At 58.5% G+C, this 27,157-nt stretch overlaps 2 protein-coding genes across 4 annotated transcripts in view; one reads left to right on the top strand and one right to left on the bottom strand.

The window, feature by feature from the left end:
• The window catches only part of FBN3 (fibrillin 3), a 53,556-nt gene extending 37,080 nt beyond the window's left edge, over positions 1–16,476 (top strand). For both annotated transcript variants that reach the window (XM_047704754.1, XM_047704745.1), the window contains 20 exons: positions 126–242; positions 1,714–1,842; positions 2,576–2,695; positions 3,454–3,579; positions 4,428–4,580; positions 4,714–4,779; positions 4,960–5,085; positions 5,360–5,479; positions 5,596–5,718; positions 6,411–6,545; positions 6,698–6,823; positions 7,428–7,634; positions 8,642–8,767; positions 9,235–9,357; positions 9,545–9,661; positions 12,243–12,371; positions 12,461–12,580; positions 14,030–14,264; positions 14,805–14,955; positions 15,742–16,476. In XM_047704754.1, the coding sequence (XP_047560710.1) occupies positions 126–242; positions 1,714–1,842; positions 2,576–2,695; positions 3,454–3,579; positions 4,428–4,580; positions 4,714–4,779; positions 4,960–5,085; positions 5,360–5,479; positions 5,596–5,718; positions 6,411–6,545; positions 6,698–6,823; positions 7,428–7,634; positions 8,642–8,767; positions 9,235–9,357; positions 9,545–9,661; positions 12,243–12,371; positions 12,461–12,580; positions 14,030–14,264; positions 14,805–14,955; positions 15,742–16,080 (2,888 nt within the window). In that variant the 3' untranslated portion in view covers positions 16,081–16,476. The remainder of the gene's footprint in view (positions 1–125; positions 243–1,713; positions 1,843–2,575; positions 2,696–3,453; positions 3,580–4,427; positions 4,581–4,713; positions 4,780–4,959; positions 5,086–5,359; positions 5,480–5,595; positions 5,719–6,410; positions 6,546–6,697; positions 6,824–7,427; positions 7,635–8,641; positions 8,768–9,234; positions 9,358–9,544; positions 9,662–12,242; positions 12,372–12,460; positions 12,581–14,029; positions 14,265–14,804; positions 14,956–15,741) is intronic.
• Positions 16,477–18,125: 1,649 nt separating this feature from the next.
• On the bottom strand, positions 18,126–21,889 carry CCL25 (C-C motif chemokine ligand 25). 2 transcript variants are annotated; one of them, XM_047704776.1, is made up of 6 exons: positions 21,760–21,889; positions 21,466–21,564; positions 19,511–19,628; positions 19,283–19,407; positions 18,839–18,958; positions 18,126–18,671 (listed from the first exon to the last, which is right to left on the bottom strand). In XM_047704776.1, exons 2-6 carry the CDS (start codon positions 21,533–21,535, stop codon positions 18,667–18,669), a joined length of 438 nt encoding a protein of 145 aa, XP_047560732.1. In that variant the 5' UTR covers positions 21,536–21,564; positions 21,760–21,889; the 3' UTR covers positions 18,126–18,666. The 2 variants fall into 2 exon arrangements, with proteins under 2 accessions (XP_047560732.1, XP_047560721.1); XM_047704765.1 differs by having other exon boundaries at positions 18,126–18,560; positions 21,760–21,888.
• Positions 21,890–27,157: the final 5,268 nt, after the last annotated feature.

The following is a 27,157-nucleotide window of genomic DNA, read 5'->3' as shown; positions in this document are numbered from 1 at the left end:
TGCCCATCCCACCTGGACAGGACTGGGTGCAGGGGAGGCAGGCTGCGTCCGGCCAGGCCCTCCCTCCCTGCACTGCCCGATGCCATGGGTGAGCTGGATAGGGCTTGGGGGCTTTGCTCCGGCAGATGTCGACGAGTGTGACCGGCAGCCGTGTGGAAACGGGACCTGCAAGAACATTGTCGGCTCCTACAACTGCCTCTGTTTCCCTGGCTTCGCGGCAACACACAGCAGAGATTGCGTGGGTGAGCCACCTGGGCCGGGGGGCAGGCCTCATTGCTCCCCGCCGAAAAGTGGGTCCTTGGCTTCAGGGTCCCCCTTCGAAATAAAGGATCTGGCCCCAGGGATCCCTTCAGGAAAACTACAAAATTTCCCCACAACTTCAAAATTTCCCGCACCTCCATCTGTCGGGCCAGGGGGTCTCCTGCTAGAGTGTACGCTCAGCTTCTTGGAGGTAGGTGGACAGGACAGGGAGAACAGTGAAGACCCGGTTGATGGCTTTTGGCTGAGTGCAGTGGTTAAAAGCATGCATTCCAGGGCCAAGCAGCATGAATCCAAATCCCAGCTTTGTTACCTGCCTGCTGTGTGACCCCAGACAAGTCAACTACCTCTCTTGACTCCTGTTTCCTCCTGTGCAAAAAAGGAGATTAATAGTAGTCCCTACCTATATTAATCGTAGACCAAATAGACTATAATAACAACTATTAACAGAGATGAAGAGAGAACTCATATATTTGGGGGCAATTCTCTGAGAAGACATGACAACCGTAAAATCATATGCATCTAACAATAGAGCTTTAAAACATATGATGTAAAAATGGACAGAACTGAAAAAGAAATAGGTAAGCCCACAGTTATAGTTGTAGACTTCAACACTCCTCCCTCAGGAAGAGGCGGGGGACAAGGAAAAAATCAGTAAGGTTAGGGAAGACCTGAACAACAATGTCAATCACCTAGACCTGCTCAGTATTTATAGAACATTCCAGAACACACATCCTTCTAAGTGCACATGGACATTTACCAGGACAGCCCATATTCTGGGCCATAAAACAAACCTTAAATTTAAAAGAATGAGGGTGCCTGAGTGGCTCAGTTGGTTAAGTGTTGGACTCTTGGTTTTGGCTCAGGTCATAATCTCAGAGTCTTGAGATCGAGCCCTACATTAGGCTCCCCACTCCACGGGAAGTCTGCTTCTCTCCCTCTGCCCCTCCCCCAAACTCGTGTTCTATGTCTATCTCTCTCTCAGAATTAATAAATACATATTTTTTAAAACACTCAAATTTAAAAGAATTGAAGTCATACAAAGTAGGTCCTCAGAATATAAGCGAATTAAAGTAGAAATCAGTCAGAGAAAGACATCCAGAGAAATCCCCAACTATTTGGAAATGAAACAGCATACCACTAAAGGATCCCAAGATCAAGGGAGAAAGCATAAGGGGAATCAAAAAATATTTTGAATTAAATGAAAATGGAAACAAACAAAATTTGTAGGGTTCAGCTACTGGAGTATCCAGAGGCAAATTCATAGCATAGTGCTACAATACTGGTATCTGCCTCACGGGCTAGTGGGAAGTTAATATACAGAGACTCACACGTAAGTACACAATAAACTAAAGTCACTACCCTCCACGTAACTTCCATGTGGACAAAAGCCCAGGGGAAGCTCAGGGTCCCTAGACTGTGGGTGACCCCCACCTGCCTGTACCCCTTCTGCAGACGTGGATGAATGCACCACTCTGGTGGGGCAGGTGTGCCGATCTGGCCAGTGTGTTAACACAGCCGGCTCCTTCCACTGCCTCTGTCAGGATGGCTTCGAGCTCACAGCCGACGGGAGGAATTGCATGGGTGAGTCTCTGTCAGCCCCCTGCTCCCAGCTTACCTGCGGTTGGTACTTCCAAGTGATCATGGTTCCATTTCATAATCAGGCATTTATCTTAAGGTATAAGAAGAAGAGGGGTGCCTGGGTGGCTCAGTTGGTTAGGCTACTGCCTTCGGCTCAGGTCATGATCCCAGGGATCTGGGATCGAACCCCACATGGGGCTCTCTGCTCGGTTTACAGTGAGGCTGTCTTTTTTTTTTTTTTTAAGATTTTATTTATTTTTTTGACAGACAGAGATCACAAGTAGGCAGAGAGACAGGCAGAGAGAGAGGAAGGGAAGCAGGCTCCCCGCTGAGCAGAGAGCCCGATGCAGGGCTCGATCCCAGGACCCTGGGACCATGACCTGAGCCGAAGGCAGAGGCTTTAACCCACTGAGCCACCCAGGCGCCCCTACAGTGAGGCTGTCTTAAGGTTCTAGATGGGTGCCACAGAAGTCACGAAAGGGTCTGTATGTAGTTTAAGATTAGGAACATTGCTTCTCCTTCCCCTGGATGTCACGTGGCTTCACGGGTGTATAACCCTCACTTGAGGGCCGGGAGGGTCCTTCCCTGGCTGTGCCTGTCTTTCTGAGTCTTAGCCCTTCTCCTGGATCCAGGAGAACTGTTCTGGGGCCCTTGGCCATCATGCAGTGACCGTAGGAGCTGCTCCCTGTCCCCTGTCATGGGCTGGTGCTGGGACCCCTCCTCTTCCTCTCCACAGACACCAATGAGTGTTTCAGCCTCTCGGGAACCTGCCTGCCAGGCACTTGCCAGAACCTTGAGGGCTCGTTCCGCTGCATCTGTCCGCCTGGCTTCCAGGTGCAGAGTGACAGCTGTGTCGGTGAGTCCAGCCCCGCCTCCTGCTCTGGGGCCAAGGAGGCATGTCCGGGCCTCTGTTTTGCCATCTGTAAAATGGGATTGCCAGCTGGGGTCATGGTGAGGGTGGAGGTGTACTTAGCACAGCACCCAACACAGCTCCATACACAATTACTGTTACTAGGATCATTTTGGCTGCTTGGTCCAGGTTCTCTATCTGGGGCCCATAGGCTTCTTCATGAATCCTATCAAACAGGCATGGGTGTGGGGTCACGCCGCACATAGAACTCTTTACTCGATGAGTGATGGTTGGTCCGGCCTGTCTGACCTGAGCTCCCCTGTGTAATTGGCCAACTGGGTGACTTTGTGCCACATTGGGTAGTCTGGACCAGTCTGGCCTAAGCAGATGGGCTAACCTGGCACAGGGTGGGCTAACCTCGATCGGGCTACCCTAGCAGTTAACCTGAGTGAACTTCCTCCAGTGTAAGTTAAGTTTATCCAATCTTGATTAGCTTTGTACAAAGTTAGTCTCTAAAGACGAACTTATCCTGACCGTGATCCCTATCCTGGAGACACCTTCTAGGAAAGACACCCACCCCCACCCCGAAACAGCCCATCTGGTGTTCTGGCTCACGCTGAGTCCCAAGGGCCCCTGGCCTGCATTGGTCCGTGGACCCTCCCCGGCTGGGCCCCCACTCTGTCTGCCCCTTCTGGCAGCCGAGGCTGTCCTATGCTGGTGGAAGGCCTGCCTGCCCCCACTCGGCTCGTGTCCCGCCCCTCTAGACATTGACGAGTGCTTGGAGGAGCCCAACCTCTGCCTCTCTGGCACCTGCACCAACAGCCCCGGGAGCTTCCAGTGCCTCTGCCCACCTGGCTTTGTCCTCTCTGACAATGGGCACCGGTGCTTTGGTGAGTCTGCGGCCTGAAAAGCATACAGGGCTTGGAGAAGAGCTGGAAGGGAGGGAGAGAGGGGCTGGTCACCCAGAAAAGGGGGGTGCAGTTTCTGTGTGCATCTCCGGGAGCCCTACCTGGACAGAGGTGTTCTCTGCATGGGTGGGGTTATTCGAATCAAGACAACCTGTTGGCCAGACAAGTCGCTTCTGCGAAGGGCTATCCTGGTCCAGGCTGGGCTAACCTGGTCTCCTGGGCTTTGGTCATCCTGTGGTGGCTGCGGTTGCCCTATCTGGGCTGGCTTCATCTCAGCTAGGCCAGCCTTGTCCCGTGGGGGCTAGCCTCAGCCAGTCCGAGCCAGCCTCTTCTTCTCTCCCAGCTTAGGGGCAACAAGGGGGTGGGCCGGACAACTCGACCCGTGTTTGTTGTTCGGATCCCAACCTGGCCTGGAGGATTCTCAGGTTGAGGAGAATCTAGGGCTGAGGACTGGGGGGAGGGGTGGTCCATGACAAGGATTTGGGGTCTCCAGTCCCAGGTCCTCTGGCTCGCTGGAATCACTTTGTCTCTCCAAGAAGGGGCTTCTGAGCCAAGAACAAGTGTGGCTGAGTTTGCTCTCCTGGGCAAGGGGGCACCCCTACAGCTGTGGAGGTGGGGTACGCCTGGGAGGAATCCCCCGTGCTCCAGGGGCCGGCCCTCATTGGCCCAGGGTGGGACACGTGCCCATCTCAGATCCAATCACCACGGTCAGGGGCCTGTGGGGTCCTGACTGGCCTCTGGCAAGGTCTGGTAGCCTGTTCTCTGGACCTGGCTCCGAGCCGGGCATCGTCGATGACCCTTCCAATGCTTGCCGGGGCATCACCCCACAGACACGCGGCGGAGCTTCTGCTTCACCCATTTTGAGGCCGGGACGTGTTCGGTGGCCAAAGCTTTCAACACCACCAAGGCCCGGTGCTGTTGCAGCCAGAGGCCTGGCGAGGGCTGGGACGACCCCTGCGAGCTGTGTCCTCAGGAGGGCAGCGGTGAGCACCCCGCCATGTCCAGTGTCCCTGCGGCTCCGCCTGCCTGCCTGCCCGCCCGCCTGCAGCCGCTCAGGGGTCTCCTTGGGGCGGCACCGGCCCCCGACCCTCACCCCCTTCCCCTCTTGGTGTCCAGCTGCCTTTCAGGAGCTCTGCCCCTTTGGCCACGGGGCGGTCCCAGGCCCGGATAACTCTCGGGAAGGTGAGCCCCTCGCCCACGTGCTAAGGGCCCCTCCGCCGCCCGCCTCTGTCTGGGCTCTGCCCCTGTTCCCAAGTCTCAGGCTCCCTCCTCGACCAGTGGGTGGCCCCGGGGGTGAGGGAGAGTGCCTGGGTGTGGCTGGGACGTGACAGACGCCATGCGGGCACCCCCTGCCGCCCGCAGACGTGAACGAGTGTGCGGAGAGCCCCGGCGTCTGCACCAACGGCATCTGCGTCAACACCGATGGCTCGTTCCGCTGCGAGTGCCCCTTTGGCTACAGCCTGGACTTCACGGGCATCCGCTGTGTGGGTGCGTGACCAGCCCGCGACCCCTGGGAGGAAGGAGTAGGGTGGGCAGGGCAGGCGCCACCCAAGGCAGGATCCTGTCCCTCGGCCCCTGTCACTCTCTCTGCCCGCTGGACCCTCCTCCCTGTGGTTCACTCACTCATTCACTCGCGCACTCTGGCCAGCACCCTGCGCATGCCTGACCTGCATCCGGCCCAGAGACCAGACCTGGCTCTGTGCAGCCTGCAGAGGTCGGTTGCCGGCGGATGGGCCCTGACCGCCCCCTTCCCCGCCCTCAGACACGGACGAGTGCTCCGTCGGGCACCCCTGCGGCGAAGGCACCTGCACTAATGTCATCGGAGGCTTTGAATGTGCCTGTGCCGAGGGCTTCGAGCCTGGCCCCATGATGACCTGCGAGGGTACGACCCTGTTGGTCCAGGAGTTGGGCTGTGTGATGGGGGGGCGCCCCTGGGGGCGGGGGCGTGGACTCCACAAGCCTACCCTGCCCAGCCGGCGCCTGCACTGGCCTCCGCAGACGTGGACGAGTGCTCCCTGAACCCCCTGCTCTGCGCCTTCCGCTGCCGCAACACAGAGGGCTCCTACGTATGCACCTGCCCTGCCGGCTACGCCCTGCGGGAGGACGGAGCCATGTGCCGAGGTGGGACCGGCTGGGGTGGTGGTGGGGGCTCGCTGGGTCACGGTCCTGGAGAAGACAGGGAGTTGAGAGCCTGGGCCTCCCCAGGGTGAGATGAAGAGAGGGGAGCCCTGGGGCATGTGGGGTGCCGTGGGGGCTCTTCTGTGAGTGGCGCCTCTGTTGTGGAAATGGGGTCCCGAGTCCCACAGGTCAGTGGCTCTGGTGGTCTGTCTAGAGCTGAGTAGGACAGTGAGGACAGCAGCTGTGCCCCCCAGGGAAGGCATGGCAATGTCTGTCCCAGTTGGGTGTTGGGCAACAGGCATGGAGTGGCCAGGGACGCTGGTCAGTAGACCACAGAGCTCGGAATGGCTGTCCATCACAAGGGGTTCTCCTGTCCCCAGTGTCCTCAGTGTCAGAGCCGAGAAGCTCTGGGCTGGGACTTGGGGCCTCCAGGCTTCCTTCAGGGTTAGGGCTCCACAGGCTGTGGTGAAGGCCAGAGAGACTCCCAGACCCAGATATGGGCACGGGGTGCGGGCAGGGATCTGCTCTTGACCCCTCAGCTTCTCCAGAGGCCTGGGCACAGGGCAGTGCTGCACGAACCTCACTCTTGCCCTGCCTGGGGCTCCCAGAGGGAGGTGGGATCCAGGCCCCCACAGCCTGGGGCCAGGCCACAGTGTGCCTGACCTTGGCCGCTCTCTGTCCCTCGTTACTGGCAGATGTGGATGAGTGTGCGGATGGCCAGCAGGCCTGCCACGAGCGGGGCATGCTGTGTAAAAACCTCATCGGCACCTTCGCCTGCGTCTGCCCCCCAGGTCTGCGGCCTCAGCCTAGCCCCGGGGAGGGCTGCACAGGTATGGGGGCGCTTGGGGGGTGCAGGGACACCCCTGGGAGGAGAGAAATCAAAGCAAGAGAATGTGGCAGGAGGAGACTCTCCAGGGTGAGGGGAGGCTGGCCTGGGGGGCTCTGGCCTCCCTGGTGGCCTGCCTCATCCCCCCCACCGCAGATGAGGACGAATGTCGTGCTCAGCCCAGCCTGTGCGCCAACGGCCGCTGTGTCAACACCGAGGGCAGCTTCCGGTGTGACTGCGACCAGGGTTTCCGCCTCAGCCCTGCCGGCACCGAGTGTCATGGTGAGTGTGGTCCGGCACAACGGACACGGCCACCCCCACATGGCGCTGCTGCCAGTGCCCTCGACACAGATCACCCCAGAGCCAGCTCAGCCCTCTTGCCTCCCAGACTCCGACTCAGAGATGCTCTAGCACCAGGCTGGGCCTCAGGTCAGCTCCCTGCAGTCACCAGCAGCCTCCTCTTCCTCACCCACTCCAGTCCCCAGTCTGTCCCCTCCACATCATTCATCTGCTCTGTCCCTACTATCTGTCCCTCATACTTCTGCGGGCCTCCTCCCCAGTGTTCCCTGGCCTCCGTGCTGCCCTTGACCATCCGTGCTCTCTGAGGCTGGGAGATGCCACCCTCTGACCTTGGGAAGCTGTTTGCTCTGCAGCCGCAGGCATCTCTCTGGCCCTTTGGGTCTGCTGCTTCTGCTGTGGTCCTGGCCCACAGAGGGCATCTAATGGGGCCGGGAGACGGTGGTTTGAAGGGTTTCACCCCGTGCCCACACACAGCATGTCAGACACATCTGGGATCCTTGCATCTCAGGGCTGCCGGACGCCCCAGGGAAGGGGCCCCCCGGATGGCACAGTTCTCCCACCCACCACCCCCACCCATTTTCCGCAGACGTCCGGCAGGGGCCCTGCTTCTCCGAGGTGCTGCAGGCCGTGTGCCAGGCTCCATCAAGCAGTGGTGAGGCTGTCACAAGGGCCCAGTGCTGCTGCGGAGGCGGCCGGGGATGGGGGCCCCGCTGTGAGCTCTGTCCCCTGCCGGGCACCTCTGCCCACAGGACCCTGTGTCCCCACGGCTCAGGTTACACCGCTGAAGGCCAAGGTGGGTGGCGAGTTTTTCATGGTCAGATCTGTGTCCTAGAGGGAGCTAGGGTGTGTGAGTCAGTGTGTACCAGTGCCCGTTCTCACCGTGTGCCTCTCTGTGCTGGCTGGTGTGTGAGCCAGTGTGCACTGGGGCCCGTTCTCACTGTGTGCATCTCTGTGCTGGCTGGTGTGAGAGCCAGTGTGCACCGGGGCTTGTTCGTTGCTGTGTGCGTGTTTGAACTGAGGTGAAAGGGTGAGCAGGTGTGTGTTCTTTGTTCTCTGTGGATTCGTGAATGAGCCTGCAGAAGTGTGAGCTGGTGTGCCTTCCCCTTGTGAGCAAGCTTGGTCATGAGGGTGTCTCTGTGTGTTCTTGAGTGTGTGAACATGTTAGTGAGCAAGTGAGTGTGCCAGTGAGGGGAGGAACTGGGTGTGTCTTCTGTGTGCTGGCTGCATGAGGAGAAGGTACGAGAAGGCGGCTGAGTGGGACCGAGCCCATCCGTGGAGTCTAGCAAGCGTCCGCAAGGGTAGGTACGTGTGTGAGTGTGAGTGTGTCTCTGCACGAGTGTGTCCCTTCCAGTGTGTCAGTGAGGGTGAGACTGGTCATCACAAGGAAGCAGCCGTGACACCAGGGGCTGAGGAGGAAGTGCCTTTGTGAGGGTATGTCTGGGGGGACAGAGGAGCCCCTGAGTGTGTAGCCTTGTGATTCTGCAGAAGCGTCAGCGTGTGGCTGGTGTGCAGTGTGTGTGCGTCTCTGTGTCTGTGCGTTCTGTGTTCGCGTGTGGGTGCCCTGGTGAGGTGGTGGGGAGAGTGTGCCCCCGCCAGGTGTTCTCAGTGTGTGGAAGGAGCTACGTGAGTGTGTCCTGCTGGCAGAGGTATGACTCACAGCCCAAGGGTGGGGTCTCCGGGGCCATGGAGGGGACATAGAGGCTGGCATGGCCCCAGGGAGAGGGCTGGCGGACACAAGGGCGGAGCTGTGCCCTAGTGACCCCAGACGGCCAGTGCAGCGGAGCCCTGCGTGTCCCCCAGATGTGGACGAGTGCCGCATGCTCGCCCACCTGTGCCCCCACGGCGAGTGCATCAACAGCCTTGGCTCCTTCCGCTGTCGCTGCCAGACCGGCTATAGGCCAGATGCTGCTGCCACGGCCTGTCTGGGTGAGCCTCCCCACCCCCACCCCGGCCCCGCCCCTTTTGCGCAGCTCGTAGCCGCGCTTCTGGCCTGAACCGGAAGCAACACCCTGCCCTGATCACTTTCCTTGTGGTGGTTTGTGCATCCTGAGATTTTAGCAGATGTTCACCTAAGTCAAGGATCAGCAAACTCCAGCTCAGGGGACTAGTCCGGCCCTCCACCTTTTTTGTTAATAAATTTTTATTGGCACACAGCCACGCCTATTTGTTTTCCTTCACTCTGTGGCTGCTTTCCCACCACAAGGGCAGAGTTGAGTAGTTGGAACTGAAACCATGTGGCCTGCAAAGCCAAACATGTCTATTCTCTGGCTTTTTGTGAAAAAAGGGCCAATTCCTTATGTAAGCCCATAGAGTCTGGTTGGTTAAAGCCTGAGTGGAGACCCCGGGCCCCGAGCCTCCGGGAACATCTGTCTGACCCCCTGCCGACCCTCTAGATATAGATGAGTGTGGCCAGGCCCCCACACCGTGTGCCTTCCTCTGCAAAAACACCGAGGGCAGCTTCCTGTGCGCCTGCCCCCGAGGCTACCAGCTGGAGGAGGACGGCAGGACGTGCAGAGGTGACGTCCCCCCCAGGCCCTGTGGGGTTCCATCCCTAGTCCCCCAGGGATGCCCCGGGCGTGTCCCCGGCCACTCATCACCTCCCCACTGCGTGGCATTGGACGCCAACCCTGGGGTCTTTCCCCTGGGAAGCCCCCAGCCCCAGGGGGCCCTGCTCTGAGCCCGAGGGGACTGTCTGTGCCGCAGACCTGGACGAGTGCTCCTCCCGGCAACACAACTGCCAGTTCTTCTGCGCCAACACTGTCGGCTCCTTCACCTGCCGCTGTCCCCCCGGCTTCACCCGGCACCACCAGGCCTGCCTTGGTGAGTCCCCTCCCCCTCCCCCCCCCCCCCCCCCCCCGGCTGGTGCAAGGCACCAACCTTCACTCATTTCCCAAATACATAGCGAGCGCTGAGTGTGTGCCGGACATCGCGGACACAGGGGATCGGAACAAAGTCCGCACTCTGTGGTTGCTCAGACCCCGGTGGCAGTCTCCTTCCTCACCCTAGGGACGTGAGAGGAATTTCTCTGACTTTGACCCAGCACACTTACCTTTGCCCTGACCAGTCCCTGCTAGGTCTCTCTCCTAGAGCTCCCCAGGGTGCTCCTAAAACCCCAGGGGCTCACAGGGCCCAGAGGGGAAGTTGGTTCACAGCTTTGGCTGCCGGGGCATCAGCCACTCCCATCACTTTTGAGTGTCTTGTGGCCTGAAAGAATGAGACCCCCTCTGAGGGCCAAGGTCAGCCGTGGGTGGCCCTATTCAGGCTCCCACTAATGCATTCAGCCAGCACCTCCTGAGACCTCCCGGGTACCAGCAGTGCACTAGGCCAGAGGGATGCCCACTCCAATCCCCTCCGTCAGGCCCAGCCCCCTTCTTGCTTTTGTTAACAAAGTTTTATTGGCACACAGCCACACCCTTCCATTTACATATGGCTGCTTTGGAGGTACAACAGCAGAGCCCAAGCCAAGTGGTTGTAACAAAGTCACACAGATTTTTCCCAGCTGTCCCTTTGCAGAAGGGATTTGCCTAGCCCTGGCCTAAACCCTGAGGGCACAGCAGGGTTTCTATCCAGATAGAAACAAACAGTGAGGTAACACCTTGTGGCGTGTTACCAGTGAGGTAACACCTTGTGGTGTGTTACCAGAGAGACAAAACATAAAAGCAGAGGAAGGAGATCAGGAAGGCTGCAGTATTTCCTACGCAGGGATCAGAAGCCGCTTCAAAAGGGACATTTGTACAAGGGGCTGAAGGAGGTACAAAAGTGAGTTGTGCGCCCATCCGGGGCCGAGCCTTCTGAGCCTGGAAACAAGATGCGTTTCTTGTTCTCTGCACGGTTATTTTCCCTGTCCCCAAAAAGGAGCACGTCCAACGTGGCGTTTGTATGTGGCGACCTCTAGGCTGGTCCACACGCGGGGGCCCCTGTGCCAACACACACGCCCATACACCAGGCAAGCTCATGTGGGACTCCTCTCCCATGGATAGAGGGCTCCAGACCATTCCTCTCCCACACCTGTGTAGCCTGTACTCCTCGTGGGAGGTCTTAGGCTAGCTAGGTCAGGGATCGCCACACTTTTTCTTTTCTTTTTTTTGAGATTTTATTTATTTATTTGACAGACAGAAATCACAAGTAGGCAGAGAGGCAGGCAGAGAGAGAGGGGGATGCAGGCTCCCCGTCGAGCAAAGAGCCCGATGCGGGGCTTGATCCTAGGACCCTGGGATCATGACCTGAGCCAAAGGCAGAGGCTTTAACCCACTGAGCCACCCAGGCGCCCCATGCCACATTTTTTCTATCAAAGGCCCAATAGGAGATGTTTTCAACTCTGTGTTCGATACGGCCTTGGTCGAAAACACTCAGCCTTGCCCTTGTAGATCAAAAGCAGCCACAGACAGTGCTTCACAAATGAATGGGCGTGGCCGTGTGCGGGTAAAATTCATTTATAAAAAGCATGTGGGGGGCCAGTCTCTGTTTGCTGATGTCTGAACTAGAGGATCAAAATTACATGACCACGCAGGGTCCCCGGCCCTTGGTTTGCTTTGCTGGATGCAAGGGAGAGAAACCGCCCTAGGGCTGGATGCTTCTCTCTGGTTGTTCCTGGCAGGAATCCTGGGCTGGTCTCTGTGGCCCCTCAAGGGACAGCTCAGGTAGGGGTGTGTCCATGAGCAGATACAGGGACCTCCCAGCTTAGAAGTGCCATGTCCTCTGTGTCCCTTGCACCCAAGAGAGATTCCACGTCCCCAACAGGAAATGTCTAGGGTCAAGGATCTTCATACTCTAGGAAGCCAAAACCAGGGTTCCCCACCAGAAATGTGTTATTCCCCAAACCCCAGCGTGGGCCATTACCACCATTACCAGCCTTATCTCTGCTGCGCTGGTGTCACAGAAACACCCTAGACCGTAATGAGGGGAGGAGCTTAAGCAGTAGACCCCCGCTGCTCACAGTTCTGGAAGCTAGAAGTCCAAGGTCAGGGTGCCGGGAAGGTGGGTTTCTGTTAAGGGCTCTCCTCTTGGCTTGCAGACAGCTGCCTTCTCTCCGTGTGCTCACAAGGCAGAAGAGAGCAAGCTCTCCGGTGTCTCTTCTCACCCCATCCTTGGGGTCCCCCCCATGAGCCCATGGAGGGCAAGTCAGCCACCCCAGGTCGCATAGCTTTGGAGGCAATGCTGATGAGGGGGTGGAGTGAAGTCCTATACGTGCATGATCTCAAATATTTGGGGCACTTCTGGGAGGTGGGGACGGATCCAGATCTCTTCACAGAATGAGAATCGGAGGCACAGAGAGGGTCAGTAACTCACCCTGAAGCCACACCGTCGATCAGGCGGTGGGCCCGGCATGGTGGTCTCTGACCCGAATCCCCTAACCGCTAGGCCGTCCCCCTACCACCACCCCGTTCTCTGTCCCCTGCAGACAATGACGAGTGCTTGGCTCAGCCTGGCCCGTGTGGCACCCGTGGGCACTGTCACAACACGCCCGGCAGCTTTCGCTGTGAGTGCCACCAAGGCTTCGCCCTGGACAGCTTGGGCCGTGGCTGTGAAGGTAGAGCTGGGCTTTGGGTGGGGTGCGGGCCCAGGCTGCGGTCCAGAGGGCCTCCAGGCAGACCATCTGGCCCTGTCCATGTCTTGCAGATGTGAACGAGTGTGACGGGCCTCACCGCTGCCAGCACGGCTGTCAGAACGAGCTGGGGGGCTACCGCTGCGCCTGCCCTCGGGGCTTCACCCCACACTCGCAGTGGAGCCAGTGTGTGGGTGAGTGTCCAGGGCTGGGAGGAAGCCAGGGTCCCCCCATCATGATCCATCCAGAGCAGACAACCAGGAGCCACCCCCACCAAGGATGCTGGGACAAGCACAATTAGCCACCCCCACTCAGGACACTGGGACAATCCTAAAGGACAGATGGTCCAGCCTGGGAGGTCCACGGCTGGGGAGGCTGGGGAGTCAGGGGGCTGTAGAGCAAGCTTGGCAAAGCTCAAGTCCACTTCTTAGGGAGTGGTGGCTTGGGTGGGACTCAGTGGAGAAGGATTCTGAGTCAGTGCCTGTGATCCCTGGGAAAGAGTGCTGGGATTGATTAGTGATGCCTGCCACGGGTGTGGCAATAGGGAATAGGAGCGCCCGTGCTGCATCTTCTCCATAGCTGTTGCAGAGGCCCTCTGTCTGGGGGACTAGCCTTCGGCACCCTGACCTTCTCCATCACATGCTTTTTTTTGTGCTCATGACAGCCTCATCCTTATCACCTCTCTCCACTCCTCCCCTACAGTCTGGCTTTCACTCTCTACCCTCGTCCGCCTGCTCCCTGGAGACCCCTCCAGCTCCCCTGCTCTGGGCACTGTTGTCTGCACCTCCCGGACACTGTCCTCCCTCAGCCTCTCTGACGCAGCTGTCCCTGCCCTCCCGCCACCTCTCTGACACTGCCTTCTCTCTGGTTCTCCTCCTGCCCCCGATGGTGGGTTCTCAGCTACATTCTCCCTCTCTGTCCTGCCCCATGGTGGTTGGCCCCTGGGGACTGCGCAGACCTTCCCTTCCGCTGCCAGTCCCTCCCAGTCGGCCCGCCTCCCCTCTGTGCATGCATTCTGTCACTCCTCCCACTGTGGTTTGCCCGGGGCCCACCTTGCCTCAGGCCCTGGGATACAGAAGTGGGCCAAGTAGCAGACTCCATCCCTGCTCTCTGGCTGTCTCCTCTAGTGGAGGGGACTGGGAGTAATTAGGCCAGTGGTTCCCAACTGGGAGTGGCTCTGCGCCCTTGGGGACATTTGGAAATGTCTTAGAGACCTTCCACTCATCACAACTGAGAGTTGGGCACCCCTGGCATCTTGTGCGTGAAGGCCGTGGGTGCTGCTCAGTGTCGTGTGGTGCACGGGACAACCCCCACCATAGGGAATGATCCGGTCCCCAGTGTCAGGAATGCCATGTACGAAACCTCATTCTAGATTGTTCCACGATTTGGGATTTCTAGGAAATTTTGAGAAATGCTTTGAAGGAGGACTACAGGGCTGGGGCAGCTGAGGAGTGTAAGGGTGGGGCATACCTAGTCCAGGGCCTACGCAGAGCCTGATGAAGGGTGACACTGACCCAGGGCTCTGAGGGAGGAGGGGCCAGAATTAACTTTATGGGAACCGGGAGTGCTGCGGGCAGGGGCTCTGGGGGTGCAAAGGCCCCCCCCGTTCCCCATGTTCTCTCTCTTGGTTTCCCCACTCACAGACGAAAACGAGTGCGTGCTGTCCCCTGCGGCCTGTGGCAGCGCCTCCTGCCACAACACACTGGGAGGCTTCCGCTGCGTCTGCCCCTCTGGCTTTGACTTTGACCAGGCCCTGGGGGGCTGCCAGGACACAGATGAGTGTGCTGCCTGGGGCGGGCCCTGTAGCTACAGCTGCACCAACACCCCTGGTGGCTTCCTGTGTGGCTGTCCCCAAGGCTACTTCCGGGCTGGGCAAGGGTGAGGGGCTGGAGGGGGGTGGGCCGAGGTTCCCCAACCCCACAAGAGCATCTGTGCACACATGTATGTATGCACACATGAGCTCACACCCCACTCTGGTGCAGTTGCCTGTGCAGACGCGAGCTCACACCCCACTCTGGTGCAGTTGCCTGCGTGGTGCACCTGCATATTTGCAAATACACAGCTGTAGGTGCACACTTCTCTGTAGTGCCCTTGAGCATTTGCACGACTCACGCCTATGCCAGCACCCCAGTCACCCTATATGCATTCGTAGATCTTAGCGTGCACACGTGCACACATAATACACACCAGCTCTATGGGGTGCCTGCAGGTCCACATCTCTGCCCGCGGGGAGCCAAGGGATGCACGCACACATGCGCATGTCCTCTGTGTAGGCACACACGAGGCACTCCTGCACTTTGACACACCAGCACCCCTCCCCACGGGCAACGTGGCTCCGAATGGAGAGCGGAAGCTGGGGGGGGGGCAGAACCCCGCAGCCTGCCCCTGAAGACCCATCACCCCCTTGTCCTGGCCCAGGCACTGTGTCTCTGGCCTGGGCTTCAGCCCTGGACCCCAGGAGACCCCAGACGAGGAGGAGCTGCTCTCATCCGAAGCCTGCTATGAGTGCAAGGTCAATGGCCTCCCCCCTCATGACCGGCCACGGCGCAGCACCTACGGGGGTCACCAGGTGGGGAGAAGGAAGGCAGAAGTCAGATAGGAATGTTGGGTCTGAGGGGCTTTCAGTATTAGATTTAACCAAATATGTATTACTTTGCCCTATTTCCCCCTCACTTTTTTCCCTTTCCTGTTGTTCCATTGTTTTCCATAAGCTTCACGAGGGTAGGGCCCTGCGTCTGTAAGAGTGAGTGCAAGTTGTTGGGGCTCCGGGGATGGGCACCGACGGATCTGGGTAGAGGGAGGCTGCCCCCCACCTCTTGCCCTGCCCCCCAGGCCCCCTCCCTGGGCTTTGCCTGCAATACCAAAGACAGCCAGGAGGTGTCAGCAAGAGCCCATGTCTGAGCAACACCGGGGTTGGGGGCCCGCTGCTGGTCTGCAGACCCCAAGGGCGGGGGAAACAGGACTAGCATTAACACAACCACAAAGCACCCCTCAACATGCAAATGAGGCGGAACAAACACAGCAGTGCCCAAGCCAAGAGGAAGAAAACACAGATCACCTCCTTTAGGCCTGGCTGCATCACCCAGCCCGGGTTAGCCTGCCAGTGAGGCCGCTGGCTTATTCAGGGCCCTGTCCGGCTGCCAGGACCAGGAGCGCACTCAGAGAAGCTCACATAAAGAGGGGTTTGTCATCTGCACACAGGGGGCTCTCAAAGAGCCCAGATGCAGGAAGCGTAGCAACCACCCCCACCCCGGGGAACCGGAAAGCTCTCAGGCAGCTCCTCTCTACGGCCCCTACCCACTGCATTCCGACTCTCCCCGCCTCTGACGGGCACCTGCCTGGTCTTTGTCCACAGGTGAGCCTGGCCAGCCTTGACTCAGAGGCCCCGCTGACCTTGGGCCTGAACCTCTCCCGCCTGGGCCGGGCTGAGCACATCCTGGAGCTGCGACCAGCTCTGGAGAGCCTGGGGGGACGGGTCCGCTATGTCATTGCCCATGGCAACGGGCCAGGGTTCTTCCGCATGCATCACCTCCCGGGCCTCAGCTCCCTGCAGCTGGGGCGTCGGAGGCCTGGGCCTGGAACCTACCAGCTGGAGGTGGTGAGCGTGGCAGGGCCCTGGAGCTCCTGGCCGGAGGGTCTGCTGACGCCAGGGGGCAGGGCCTTGCGGCTGAAGGTGCACCTGCAACTGCTGTAGTCCGAAGGAGCCCGCCTCTCCTGCCTGGCCCCAGGCCCCTCCCGAAGCCCCCATCTCTGGACTCCCTACGTGGGCACTGCCCCGTCCTTGCCTCTTCTGGCAGGATTTGGGGGAAACTAATGTCACTCAGCTCACCACACACCGCAGAGAGACCCTGGTGACCCCAGTGAAGCCTTGGCCTTGGGGGCTACTGATCCCACCAGCAATGGGATCACTGACCAGGTAGAACCCCAAAACTCAGGAAGAGTAATATGCGATTCTCTGACCTCAGGCGAACCCAGCCTCTGCCCAGGGGGACCCCAACAGCCTGTCCTCCCCGGAAGCCAGCTGGAAGCCATGGCATGCACCGGCCTCCTCCAACAACCAGGGTCAAGGAGGGGCCTGTGATTCCCTGTAGCTGGTCGATCTCAGGCTTACACTGCTGCACTGCACCGTGGGTCACCACTGGGAGGCGGTGGGACATGGGAATGGACAGCTGGTGTGGGCCTGGGGCTTCACCCTCCGAGCCAAAGAGCCTGTGGGGCCCCAGCCAGAGTTGGTGACACACAGCCATGCTCAGGCCCCCGGTAGGGTGGGCTAGGGTTCCAGGCCGCTATTATAGCAGAAGCAGAGATGACAATAAAGTTATTTTGGGTTAAGTCTGCCTCTCTGGCATGTTCTGGAAGTCCGGAGATGCTGCGCTCAGCAAGGCCAGGTCAGGCTCACAGGTCAGGGAGCAGGAGGCCCCAGAGGGTAAAATGGACTTCAGCCCAGGGCTTAGAGGAGAAAGCATGCAGGTGAGACACAGGTGAAGGCCACCTTCTGCCGCGGGGTTGGGGGACACACTCCCAGGGTGAACTTCCGACTCATGACTGACACAAAGCCAGGCTGCCGGTGGCCACCACTGGAAGCCCTGGTGGGGTTCACCGGTCCTGATGACAACGGCTCACACTTCCTGACCACGTGCGATATGCCGGGCCCCATTCCGAGTAATTTCCATCGTTGACCCATGTCATTGTCCTTGGAACTGCCTGGAATAGAGGCTGTTGTGCTGGTCCCTGGTTTACAGATTGGAAAACAGGCTACAGAGCAGAAGGTGACCCTAAGTGGCAAGTAGCAGAGCCAGGGTTCAAAATGGGGCGTCTGGGCCCTCATCTCTGCCATCACCAACCGGGCCATCCTGCCTGGTTCCCGGGCGGGTCACGTCTATGCACCATGATGGCCCAGCTCTGTACCAGGAGACAGTGGATGCGCAGTCAGCGTGAGTGTATGCCATGCCTGTCACAGACAGTACATTTTTTTTTTTAAAAGTTTACTTATTTATTTTTTTAGCTATTGCTATACCCAGTGTGGGGCTGGAGCTCACGACCCCAAGGTCCTGACTGCCAGGCAGGCACCCCCGAGAGTAGTGCATTTAGTCCCTGTTGACTTGTCTGAGAAAAGCAGTGATCTTGCCCATTCTACGGGGCAAGGGGGGACCAAGGCTCACCGAGTTTGTAAAATCTGCCCAAGTTGCCTACATAGCCTAGTGGGGCCTGGGTGCGACCCACTGGCCCACAAACTGCCTCTTGTCCTCTAGAGAGGGAGCATTTGGTTTTCATCTGGAATGTTCTCTGTCATGCCGGAAACACACTGCCAGAGGACAGGGCAGTTGGATGGCTTGAGTCTGGCCGAGTGACCGGAGTATGGCCCTGCCTCTCCCTGCAGGATGGTCACTGATGCCTGGGCTGTATTCTTGGCCCGGTTCTGGTCTCCTTGGCCTACCAGGAGCTTCTCTGGACCCCTGTCAGAGCTTGCAGAGGACTCCTCCGCATTAGCTGGGGATCTGAGCAGAACAAGCACAGTGAGCCCTGTTTTAGAGGCGAGGAAAGAGGTGCCAAGAGAATGAGTGGTTTGCCCAAGGTCACCAGCTGGACTCGCACCCGGGCCTGCAGCCAGCATGTCCCCCAGGAGCCGTCCGCTGTGAGGACTGCCAGCACAGATCTGGGGGTGGGACAGTCACGTGGGATTCAACACAGGCGGGGGCCGCGATGCACAGTCTATAATGAAACGTGACCGACAGGAAGAGCATTCCATCAAAGGTTTATTTAAAAACTGTAGAAAAGCACGGTCTGGGAGAAGCATCCAGGGATGGGTGCTTTGCAAGGACTCAGAGGGACCCAGGTGGGCGTGGCCCAGGACAGGTGGCAAGAGGCTCAGGTAGGCAAGGTATTCCAACCATCCTCTACAAACCCACTGCTTAGTGCTGACTCTGGCTCCTGGAGCAGGCAAGGAGGCTCAAAATAAGGTCAGCCCTCTCCTTCCAGCTGCCTGAGGAGCAGGATGTGGCAGGGGCGATAGGAGGTAGCCAGCCGCAGTCTCAGGCACAGGCACAGGCACAGAGATTTGGCCCAAATGACAGGGAGGCTGGGGCACCCGGAGCCGCAGGGGGCCATTGTGGTGAAGAAAGGTCCAGCCCATCTCGTGCTGGGCTAATCCTGGAGATGTCCGGGCTCATGGTCCTGCAGGGGCGGGGTGGTTGGAGAGGCCGGCAGGTGACCAGGACTGGAGTGGAGCTGGGGGCCCTGCCGCTCTTGGTCATTTCCTTGCAGTACTTGCTGAAGCCCCCTAGGCTGGGTTAGGGCAGTAAACGGCCACCTGAATGTCAGCCTGCAGGGCTGACACAGGGCCAGCCTCCTTGGTCCCGGAAGGGAGTCCCCTCACCCAGTCTGCTGCTCAGGAGCCCTCATCCCGTGGCAATGGTGATGGGTGGAGAGAGCCACATCATCAGAATCCTTACCTGCGTTCGTTTTTGTCCGGAAGGAAGTTTCCCTCTTATTGATTCTGTCGGGCCTCCTAAACTTGGGTGGCGGGAGCTTGGAGTTTCCAGGGCCTGCCTTCCTACATCTAAAGGGGGAGTCTGTACCAGAGAGAAAGGAATAGATAAGAGTTCTGCCAGTGCCCTCTGAGCACCTGGATCCAGCCGTGCCTGAAGCTGCTGGGTAGTCACTTGAGCTGATGAGCTTCCCATTTGCTTGAGTTTGCCATCTCTAGCAATGGAAAAAGTCTGGGCTGAAAGAGTTGTTCATTCACTCAGTCTCCATTCACCAGCAATCTGCCCTCTTTGGGGTGGTGACAGCTGTCAGCATGCTGGACTTCGATCCCCTCCTTTGGGGGTTCAGAAGCCTAGGGGCCCACAGCAGGGAGGGGGAGGCCCCAGATGCTGGGCTTGGGTTTCACGCACCATGAAAGTGTCTCCAGAGGTGTTTTGAGAAGGTCTTGTTCCCAGCATCCATGAAGTGTGTCATCTTCTGCACCCAGCTGTCCCTCGGGTTCGCACACAGCACCTTGTTTTTCGGGAAGGAGAATCTGTGGGGGGTGGGAAAGCGGGTCCCCAGGTTAGGGTGGGAGCAGGGAGCAAAGTTGTGAATGAGCCCCCCTCCCCACCCCAGCCTCTTGCGAGCCCACGCACATCACGGCAGGCAGGTTGCAGCTCCCGCTCACTTCCTGGCGCCGGTAGCCCTGGACAAGCCGGAGCAGGCGGGGCCGCACGCAGCGGTGGTAGTCCAGGCAGCAGTCCTCCGAGACACCTGCAAACACGGCCGGAGGCTCAGGTCGCTGTGCGCACATGCACTGGGCAAGCACTGCCCCAGACGCACGCACCCTGAAACAGACCGCAGCCCTCCCAGCCCCGGAGATAAGGAGGCTAGCTCGGCTCACCTTTGACCCCTGATATGGGGAGTTGGCAGGAGTTGGAGGGGGTCCACAGTCCAGGGCTGGGACGGGCCCAGGACCACACAATGAGTGAGGGATCAAAGCCCTCTCTACTCCTGCTCTGGGGTAGAGGGCAAGGGGCGCAGATGGTATGCTCCAAGTGGGGGCCAGGGGCCCCCATGCCCAGCCCAGTCCCTTCTAAAACGAAGGGTCTGACCAGCCGCTCCTGATGTCCCAGCTCCTGCTCCAGGCTGGCCCTCCCGCCTAGACCTATCTCAAATGCCTCTGCCTCTGTCCCCATCAGAGTGACCACTCAATCAGCGGGCCAGAAACCTGGAGGTCTCTGTTCATTTACTGGTTGGTTGAAAAAAAGACATCTCGAGTTCCTACTAGGTGCCAGATGTGTACAGAGCGGAATTGGACACGGGGATCTCCCAGCCTGGGGGTGGGGGGTGGGGAGCCCAGAGGTCGGTCACGCTGCGAGGCGGAGGAGCAGGGACCCGGAGCAGGGCGTGCTTGGAAGAGGAGGTGCTGGTGCTGGCAGGGCCTGGGAGGATGAGCAGAGGGACCTGATGAGATGGACAGGGAGAGGCCTTCAAGGCCCTGTGGGATCCATCCCTCTGCTGACCCCCGTCTCCAGGTGCCACACCTGGGTTCTGGCTAAGTGCAGTAGGAAGGATGGGGGAGGAGGACTTGAGTGGTCTCCCGCATCTCCGAACCCTGGCCCCAGAGGGCAACGGGCAGGGGTGCTGGAAGGACCCTGGGTTGTAGTACCAGGCAAGCCGGGGGCCATTCTGCCCCCAGGATCAAAGGGCCCCAGGATAGGCCTCTGACAGCAGGACAAGGGGAATGAAGCCCAGCCCCATCCTGGGCAAAGGTAAGGTCTCCTGGAAGCAGGGCTAGGTCTTCTCAGGCCCAGTGAGGGGCAGGCGGGGCAGGGAGGGCAGGGAGGGTAGGGGTGGCTCTGGGACTTTGACCAAGCCAGGGACCCTGCTCAGCCAGTTACTGGGGCTCAGCTGCCTCCCCTGGGGCCCTGTCCTATGTCCTAGGGACGCAGGACACAGTGGCCGGGCTCTTGGTGGACACTGTATGTACCAAATCCTCAGATGCCTAATAGAGGGAGAAATGGGAAGGGACTCCCCATTAATAGCAGTAATGGTTAGCTTTGTTGCCGCCGGGCACTGAAGAGTTTTGCAAATATCAGCCCATTGGATTCTGGTGTCCTGTCTCTGCCGTGGGAATTCAGAGCCCCACTTTGCAGATGAGGAAACTGAGGCTCATGAAGACTGAGTAGTAACTCTCAGCCAGACTGCACAGGTAGCCTGTGGGAGAAGGGGGACACTCAGTCCTGTAGGGTCCCATCACTGCAGTGTGCCCCTGGCTCTGCCACCCCTGCTCCTTACAGTCCCTCTGCTCCTGACAGTCTCTGGGCTAGCTAGAGTCCTGGCAGGGAGGCCTTGGGTCACGAACCGTGGTGGAAGCATCACAGGGGCTCTGGAAGGAGGGGCTGGGGGGCCTGCACCCCCTGGGGGGGTTCACAAATGAGAGGAGTTCCTACATCGCAGGGAGCGGGAGTTGTCCGGCAGAATTCAAGGTAGAGATGGAAGAGGGAGGCTTCTGGAGGAGGGGAGGGGCAAAGGGGGGAGGGTAGGAAGGATGGGTGGGGAGAGGAGGGCTCCCAGGAGGCAGGGTGGGTATGGCCCAAGACATTACCTTGAGCGTGGATGGTAGACCAGGCACCCACCAAGCTGGCCAAGAGGCAGAGCGGGAGCCGCGGGTTCATGGTGCAGGCTGGCCTTCCTCCTCGGCTGTCTTGAGGAGTAAGGGGAGAGGTAGGGGTAATGAGGACCCAAAATGGACAGCAGTGGGCCCTGGGAGCACCCCCATCTCAAGTCCAACCCCCAGGGCCCTCTGCACAGGGGAGGGGACCGGGGTGCTGGTGGGGCCTGCGCTGGTCTCAGCCAAGATCGGGGGGCCCCTGGGGCGCAGAGAGGGGGCGGGACTCACCAACACCTACGGAGACCCAGGAGCTGTGCCTGCAGGGGTGTCTCCACGCTCTCCTGCCCGGCAGGCCAACAGGTGTCACAGCCTTTATAGATGGAGCCCCACCCTTCGGCCACGGACTCTCCCCACCCCCCTCCTTCTTTCTCACTCAGCCTCCGCCTCTGCCTTGGGCTTCTCCCAGTTTCTCTTTCTAGCTCCTCTCTCCCATGTCAAGGTGCACCTGGAGGGAGCTGGCTGTAGATACCTGGGGACATGAGGACCTACTTCAAAGAGCTGGCAGGAAACACTGACTTTCTCAACTATGAGGATGTGAGACAGACAAGGGTTGGCTCCCTTGGGGGCTGGAGACAGGACCACACAGATGGACAGACACAGCCTCCCCCAAAGGACCCTTTCTCATCCCCGCATTCCCTCTCCTGCTGGACCCCAGGGCATACCTTGGCTTCCCACAGACGGGCGTCAGGCTGCCTAGAGCCTCTGCCCTGCTCCCTGTTCCCAAGCCACCTGTTCCCATGGGGCCCTGACTTCACCCCACTTTTCTCTCCTTCCCCACAATGGGGAGCCTTACAGTTCTGCAGAAATGCCCTGGTTTTGAGAACAGGCAAATCCATAGAAGCAGAAAATAAAATTCGTCATTGCCATGGGCTGGGAGGGGAGAACAGGGGTTCGGTACTACGAGTATAGTAAGCACATGAACCTTACGCTTTCTTTTTTTAAAGATTTTATTTTATCTCTTTTAAAGTTTTATTTATCTGAGAGAGAGCGAGAGAGAGAGCAGGCACACGCTCAGCAGGGAGAGGGGCAGAGAGAGAGGGAGAAAAACTCCTCCAGCAGATTCCCGGCTGAACCCAGAGCCCCAGTTGGAGCTGATTCCAAGACCCTGAGATGGTGACCTGAGCTGAAATCAAGAGTCAGACGCTTAGCTGACGGAGCCAGCCAGGCGCCCCTGCGACCTTCCCTTCCAGTGGTATGTGAATTTTTCTCGAATATTATCTGGGAAAAATGTTATTAACAACCACCAGAACAAAGACATGCTCTAGTTTGGGAAGAGATGCAAGGATCCCCAAGTAACCACGACGGCACGAAGCAAAGCAAAACCCACGTAGAAGGTTTTGCCTTCCCCTGGCTTGGCGTGGCTCACCCGGTCAGAGGTGCCACCGGTGGGAGTGGGCAGTTGCCGCGGGAAGGGGCCTCTGCAGAGACCTCGCAGCTGATCGCTTGGAACTTTTAAGTTTTTATCCCCCGCATCCTTAACTAGAGACCACCCCAGGTATTTCTCACACTCGTACCCATTTCTCATCTCCCTGTCCCCCACCCCCCGCCCACGGGAGCCCCTTGTCAGGAGCTGCCCTGGATGGAAGCCGATTGCTTTGGGGTCGGGGCTTTGGCGTGGGGCGGGGCCTTGGCGCGGGGCGGAGCTTACGAGCCATGTCCCGCCCCGCTCTGGCGGGTGAGCCACAGTGGGGCCCCCGCGCCTAGCAGTCCCACGTCAGTGGCTGTGGCTGTCCCCAGGGCCCGCGTGCGACTGCAGTTCCTCGACCTCCTGCTCTGGGTGAGGGAGGGGGGCGGGACGCGGCTCCGCGTGGCTGGGGGCGTGGGGACGCGGCGTGGCGGGCCCGGCTAGGCTCTCCGCTCCAGTCTACTGCACCTGCCCGTCCCGCCAGCGGCAGCCGCCAAGACGTGGTGTGACCCCGACTTGGCCGAGACCCCCTGCGAGCGAGCCTACCTCCCCTCCCTCCCCTGCACGGTTTGGCCCACCAGCAGCTTTAACGGGGAGGAGACTGTCTGAGGCACGCGGGCGCAGGCGCTCCGTTTGGAGTGAGTTCCTCTGGGGGGCCGGCTAGCTCTCATTTCTCTGCTGGAGAACCCTCCCAGGTGTTGTGTGTTGGACAGCTTTGCAGAGGAAGAGACAGAGGGTCAGGGAGGCTCTGAGAGTCATCAGAAAGGCACAGGGGCCCTGGGGAAGTGCCACCAGCTGAAGTGGGGGTCCTTATGAAGTTGCTTCTGCATATATTAGATCCCCCCACCCCGCTTCCCAGTGCTGTGGACAGCTCTCCTGAACCACTGGTGTCCCCAGGTCCCTGCTCAGATGGGCTGGGAAAGCAGCAGCTAGGGACCCTCCCCCCACGCCTCCTTGTTGCGCATGTCAGGAGGAGCACACCAACCCGGGGTCTGGACTCCTGTTGGGCCTAGCTGCCTCCTGCTCTGGCCCAGATGCACAGTGGTTACCAGGCAACTGGAGGAAGGGAGGAAAAAAGGTTTTTCTAGGATGCCTTGCAAGCCTCTGGCCTGACTTTCAGGGACTTAATTTATAGACTGTCCCTGTGTGACCCCTTTCACTGTGCTCCTGATGTGGTTGACCTTGCTGCCTCCTGGAAAGCCGGTTTTGGGGGCTTCCCTCCCGGGGCTGACCAGTGGTCTCTGTTCCATGGGGTAGCTGTGGTGACTGTCTGTCTGGGTGGGGGCCAGGCCATCTAGAGGGATTTGGGCCACCGGCCCTGGTTGTATGCAGCCTTGGCCTCAGTCCTGGTGCTTCCCTGCTCTCACAGGACATGTGGGGGACAGGCCAGCTGGACTGCCCCAGCTAGGAAGGGGGCCTACTGCCAAGCCTGCCAGGCTGGGGCAGAGGCAGGGCTGTTGTGGGGAGGAAGGGCGGTGGGCTCTGAGGTGACGGGCCCATGGGGCCCTCTAGGAGACCCTCTGTGAAGTTGCTGAGCTCCAGTTACCCCTTCTACACAGGTTTCCTGGGCGCCTCTTCCATGCCAGCCATTTGCTAGGCCCCGGGGTGATGGCTGATGTGTCCCAGCCACGGAAGATGACAGTGATGTCACCAATCCTTACCAAACATCTGCTGGGGGCGATTTGTTACCTTGTTCATTCAGCAAGCATTTAGCAAGTGCCTACTGTATGCCAGGCACTGGGCTGGGTGCCAGGGGAACCAGTGAAGGAGACAGATGGTCCCAGGGTAGAGCACACAAGACACGCGGCAAATGTGAAGCAAGATGCTTTGAGATTAGGATCACGGCTACAATCCTGGTATGACAGGAAGACGCTGGGGATGGCCTGGGCTCCTCCAAACAGACTGGCCTGAGAGGATCACAACTCTGTAGGATTAACATTCATCCCCATTTCACCGGGAAAAACTCAGTCAACTAAAGCACAAGAGGCTACATTGTCTGCCCAAGTAAGCGGCGGCGGGTTCGAAGCTTGGCTCTGAGCCAGTCGGTTAAGCGGCTGCCTTCAGCTAGGGTCACCATCCCAGAGTCCTGTGATCGAGTCCCGCATTGGGCTCCCTGCTCACCTGGGAGCCCTCGTCTCCCTATTCCTCTGCCACTCCCCGCCCTGCTCGTGCTCTCTAATAAATAAATAAAATCTTTATTTTTTTAAAGAAAAGCATGTCTTCAAAAAAATTTTAATACTGTATTTAATCCTATCTATAAAAATATCATCATTTCCACATGTAATCAAATAAGAACGACTCATGAGATATGCGCCCCTTTTTTTGGCATAATAGAACTTGGCTATAGGTTCACAGCGCGTTTCAAGAGTCCAACAGCCCGGTGGGGCGGCTAGTGGCTACCTCAGTGGGCAGGGCGGCCCTAGCCACAGATAATTGTCATTCATAATTTCATACTGATTCTTTTTTCATTTCTGTTCTTTATTAAGACTTTTTTTTTAGGGGCGCCTGGGTGGCTCAGTGGGTTAAGGCCTCTGCCTTCGGCTCAGGTCAGGATCCCAGGGTCCTGGGATCGAGCCCCGCATTGGGCTCTCTGCTCGGCAGGGAGCCTGCTTCCCTTCCTCTCTCTCTGCCTGCCTCTCTGCCTACCTGTGATCTCTGTCTGTCAAATAAATAAAATCTTAAAAAAAAAAGACATTTTTTTTTAAAGAGCAGCTTAATTTTCACTGTGATACCGAGGGGAAGGTGCAGGGATTTCCCACATACCCTTTGCCCCATGCATGGATAGTCTCCTTTGTTATCAGTCCATCCCGCCCTGGAGCCCCGAACAGCACGTCGCTATCATCCAAAGTCCATAGTTTATATCAGAGTCCACTCCGGGGCCCTATGTTCCATGCGTTTGTACAAACGTATAATGATACGCATCCATCTTTATGGCATCAGGGTACTTTACTGCCCTAAAAATCCTCTGTGTTCCAAGCATGTCTTTTTTATGATGTTTCAAAAGCCTGGACCTCCCTGATCATGGAAGGACTGCCCGTCCCAAGGTGAGCAGATTCCTAAAGATCATAAATGCCTCCTGAGCGAAGCTCCCATCTGCAAACGAGCCGATCCAGAGCCCACACCAGAGCCCCCTCCTTTCTGGCTCTCACACTCAGGGACACTGTCCCCTGCCCTGATCACCCCAGAGCCTGGTGCCAAACAACTAAGACACAGCCCCTATGCCCCAGAGCCCACTGGAATCATGCAAACCAGCCAGCCCTGAGCCTGCAGGGGCTGCCTCACCCATTCCCTCCCATGGAAACCGGAGTACAGGCTCTTACCCACGTTTTCCCTCACTCCCTCTGCCTCCTGACCAACTCTCGTGCTTCCCCTACAGCCCAGTGTGGCAGGGTGTGCCCCCTTCTCTTGAGATCTGTGAATAGCAACTTTTTTCTTTTTAATGATTTATTTTGAGAGGGAGAGAGAGAGAGAGAGCATGTGTGCGTGAGCAGGGGGAGGGGCAAAGGGAGAGAGAGAGTCTCATGCAGACTCCACATTGAGCAGGGAGCCTGATGCGAGACTTGATCCCTCGACCCTGCGATCCTGATCTGAGCCAAAACCAAAAGTCGGACACCTAACCCACTGAGCCGCCCAGATGTCCCAGCAATCTGTCTTTTTAATGGCCATTGCCTCCTGATCTGTTGGCCTCACCACATCTGAAAAAGAACAAAACCTATCTTTGAAAGCAGGTGCCAAGTAATGTGCAGAAAGCTGGAGACAGAGGGCAGATAACAACATACCACTCCCCGCATAAGGCCCCCAGACACTACGGGACCATAGTCCACATTCTGGAGGACCGTCCACATGCAGGCTGTGGGGATGCAGAGGGCAGCCCACCAGGTCTCCAGAGAGAACAGCTACTGAATGGAGACCTGCAGGGGAAGCAGGTGTCAGAGGTCAGACAGAGCAGGACGCCTGAGGGACCTGCCAAGTGCAGGACAGCTGGGGCGGGAGATGGGGTGGGTAGTGGAAGATGAGGTGGGAGGGGACAGTCTAATCAGGGCCTCCCATAGTGAGCCAAGAAGGGTGACCTTCATCGAAAGGACACCAGGGAGCTGCTGAGAGATTTAGCCCGGGGAGGGTTGTGGTCAGCCCCGTGTCTGAGCTCTGCCAAGGTCACGCAGAAGATACAGTGTGGGGACATCAGCCCAGGCAAGAGAAGAGTCAAAAGTAGCAGCCTGT

Source organism: Lutra lutra, chromosome 1 (assembly GCF_902655055.1).
Source record: "Lutra lutra chromosome 1, mLutLut1.2, whole genome shotgun sequence".
Lineage (NCBI taxonomy): Eukaryota > Metazoa > Chordata > Mammalia > Carnivora > Mustelidae > Lutra > Lutra lutra.
Note: the sequence above shows the minus strand (reverse complement) of the source record. Positions and strands in the feature narration are given on the sequence as shown.

Bases quoted from the DNA above. Each gene is read 5' to 3' on its own strand.
- CCL25 (XM_047704765.1), bottom strand. From the start codon at position 21,535: ATGAACCCGCGGCTCCCGCTCTGCCTCTTGGCCAGCTTGGTGGGTGCC. The intron at 19,629-21,465 runs GTAATGTCTTGG...CCGTGTTTGCAG, and splicing joins GTCTACCATCCACGCTCAAG to GTGTCTCGGAGGACTGCTGC. The intron at 18,959-19,282 runs GTGCGTGAAACC...TCTCTGGTACAG, and splicing joins CCTCTGGAGACACTTTCATG to ACTCCCCCTTTAGATGTAGG.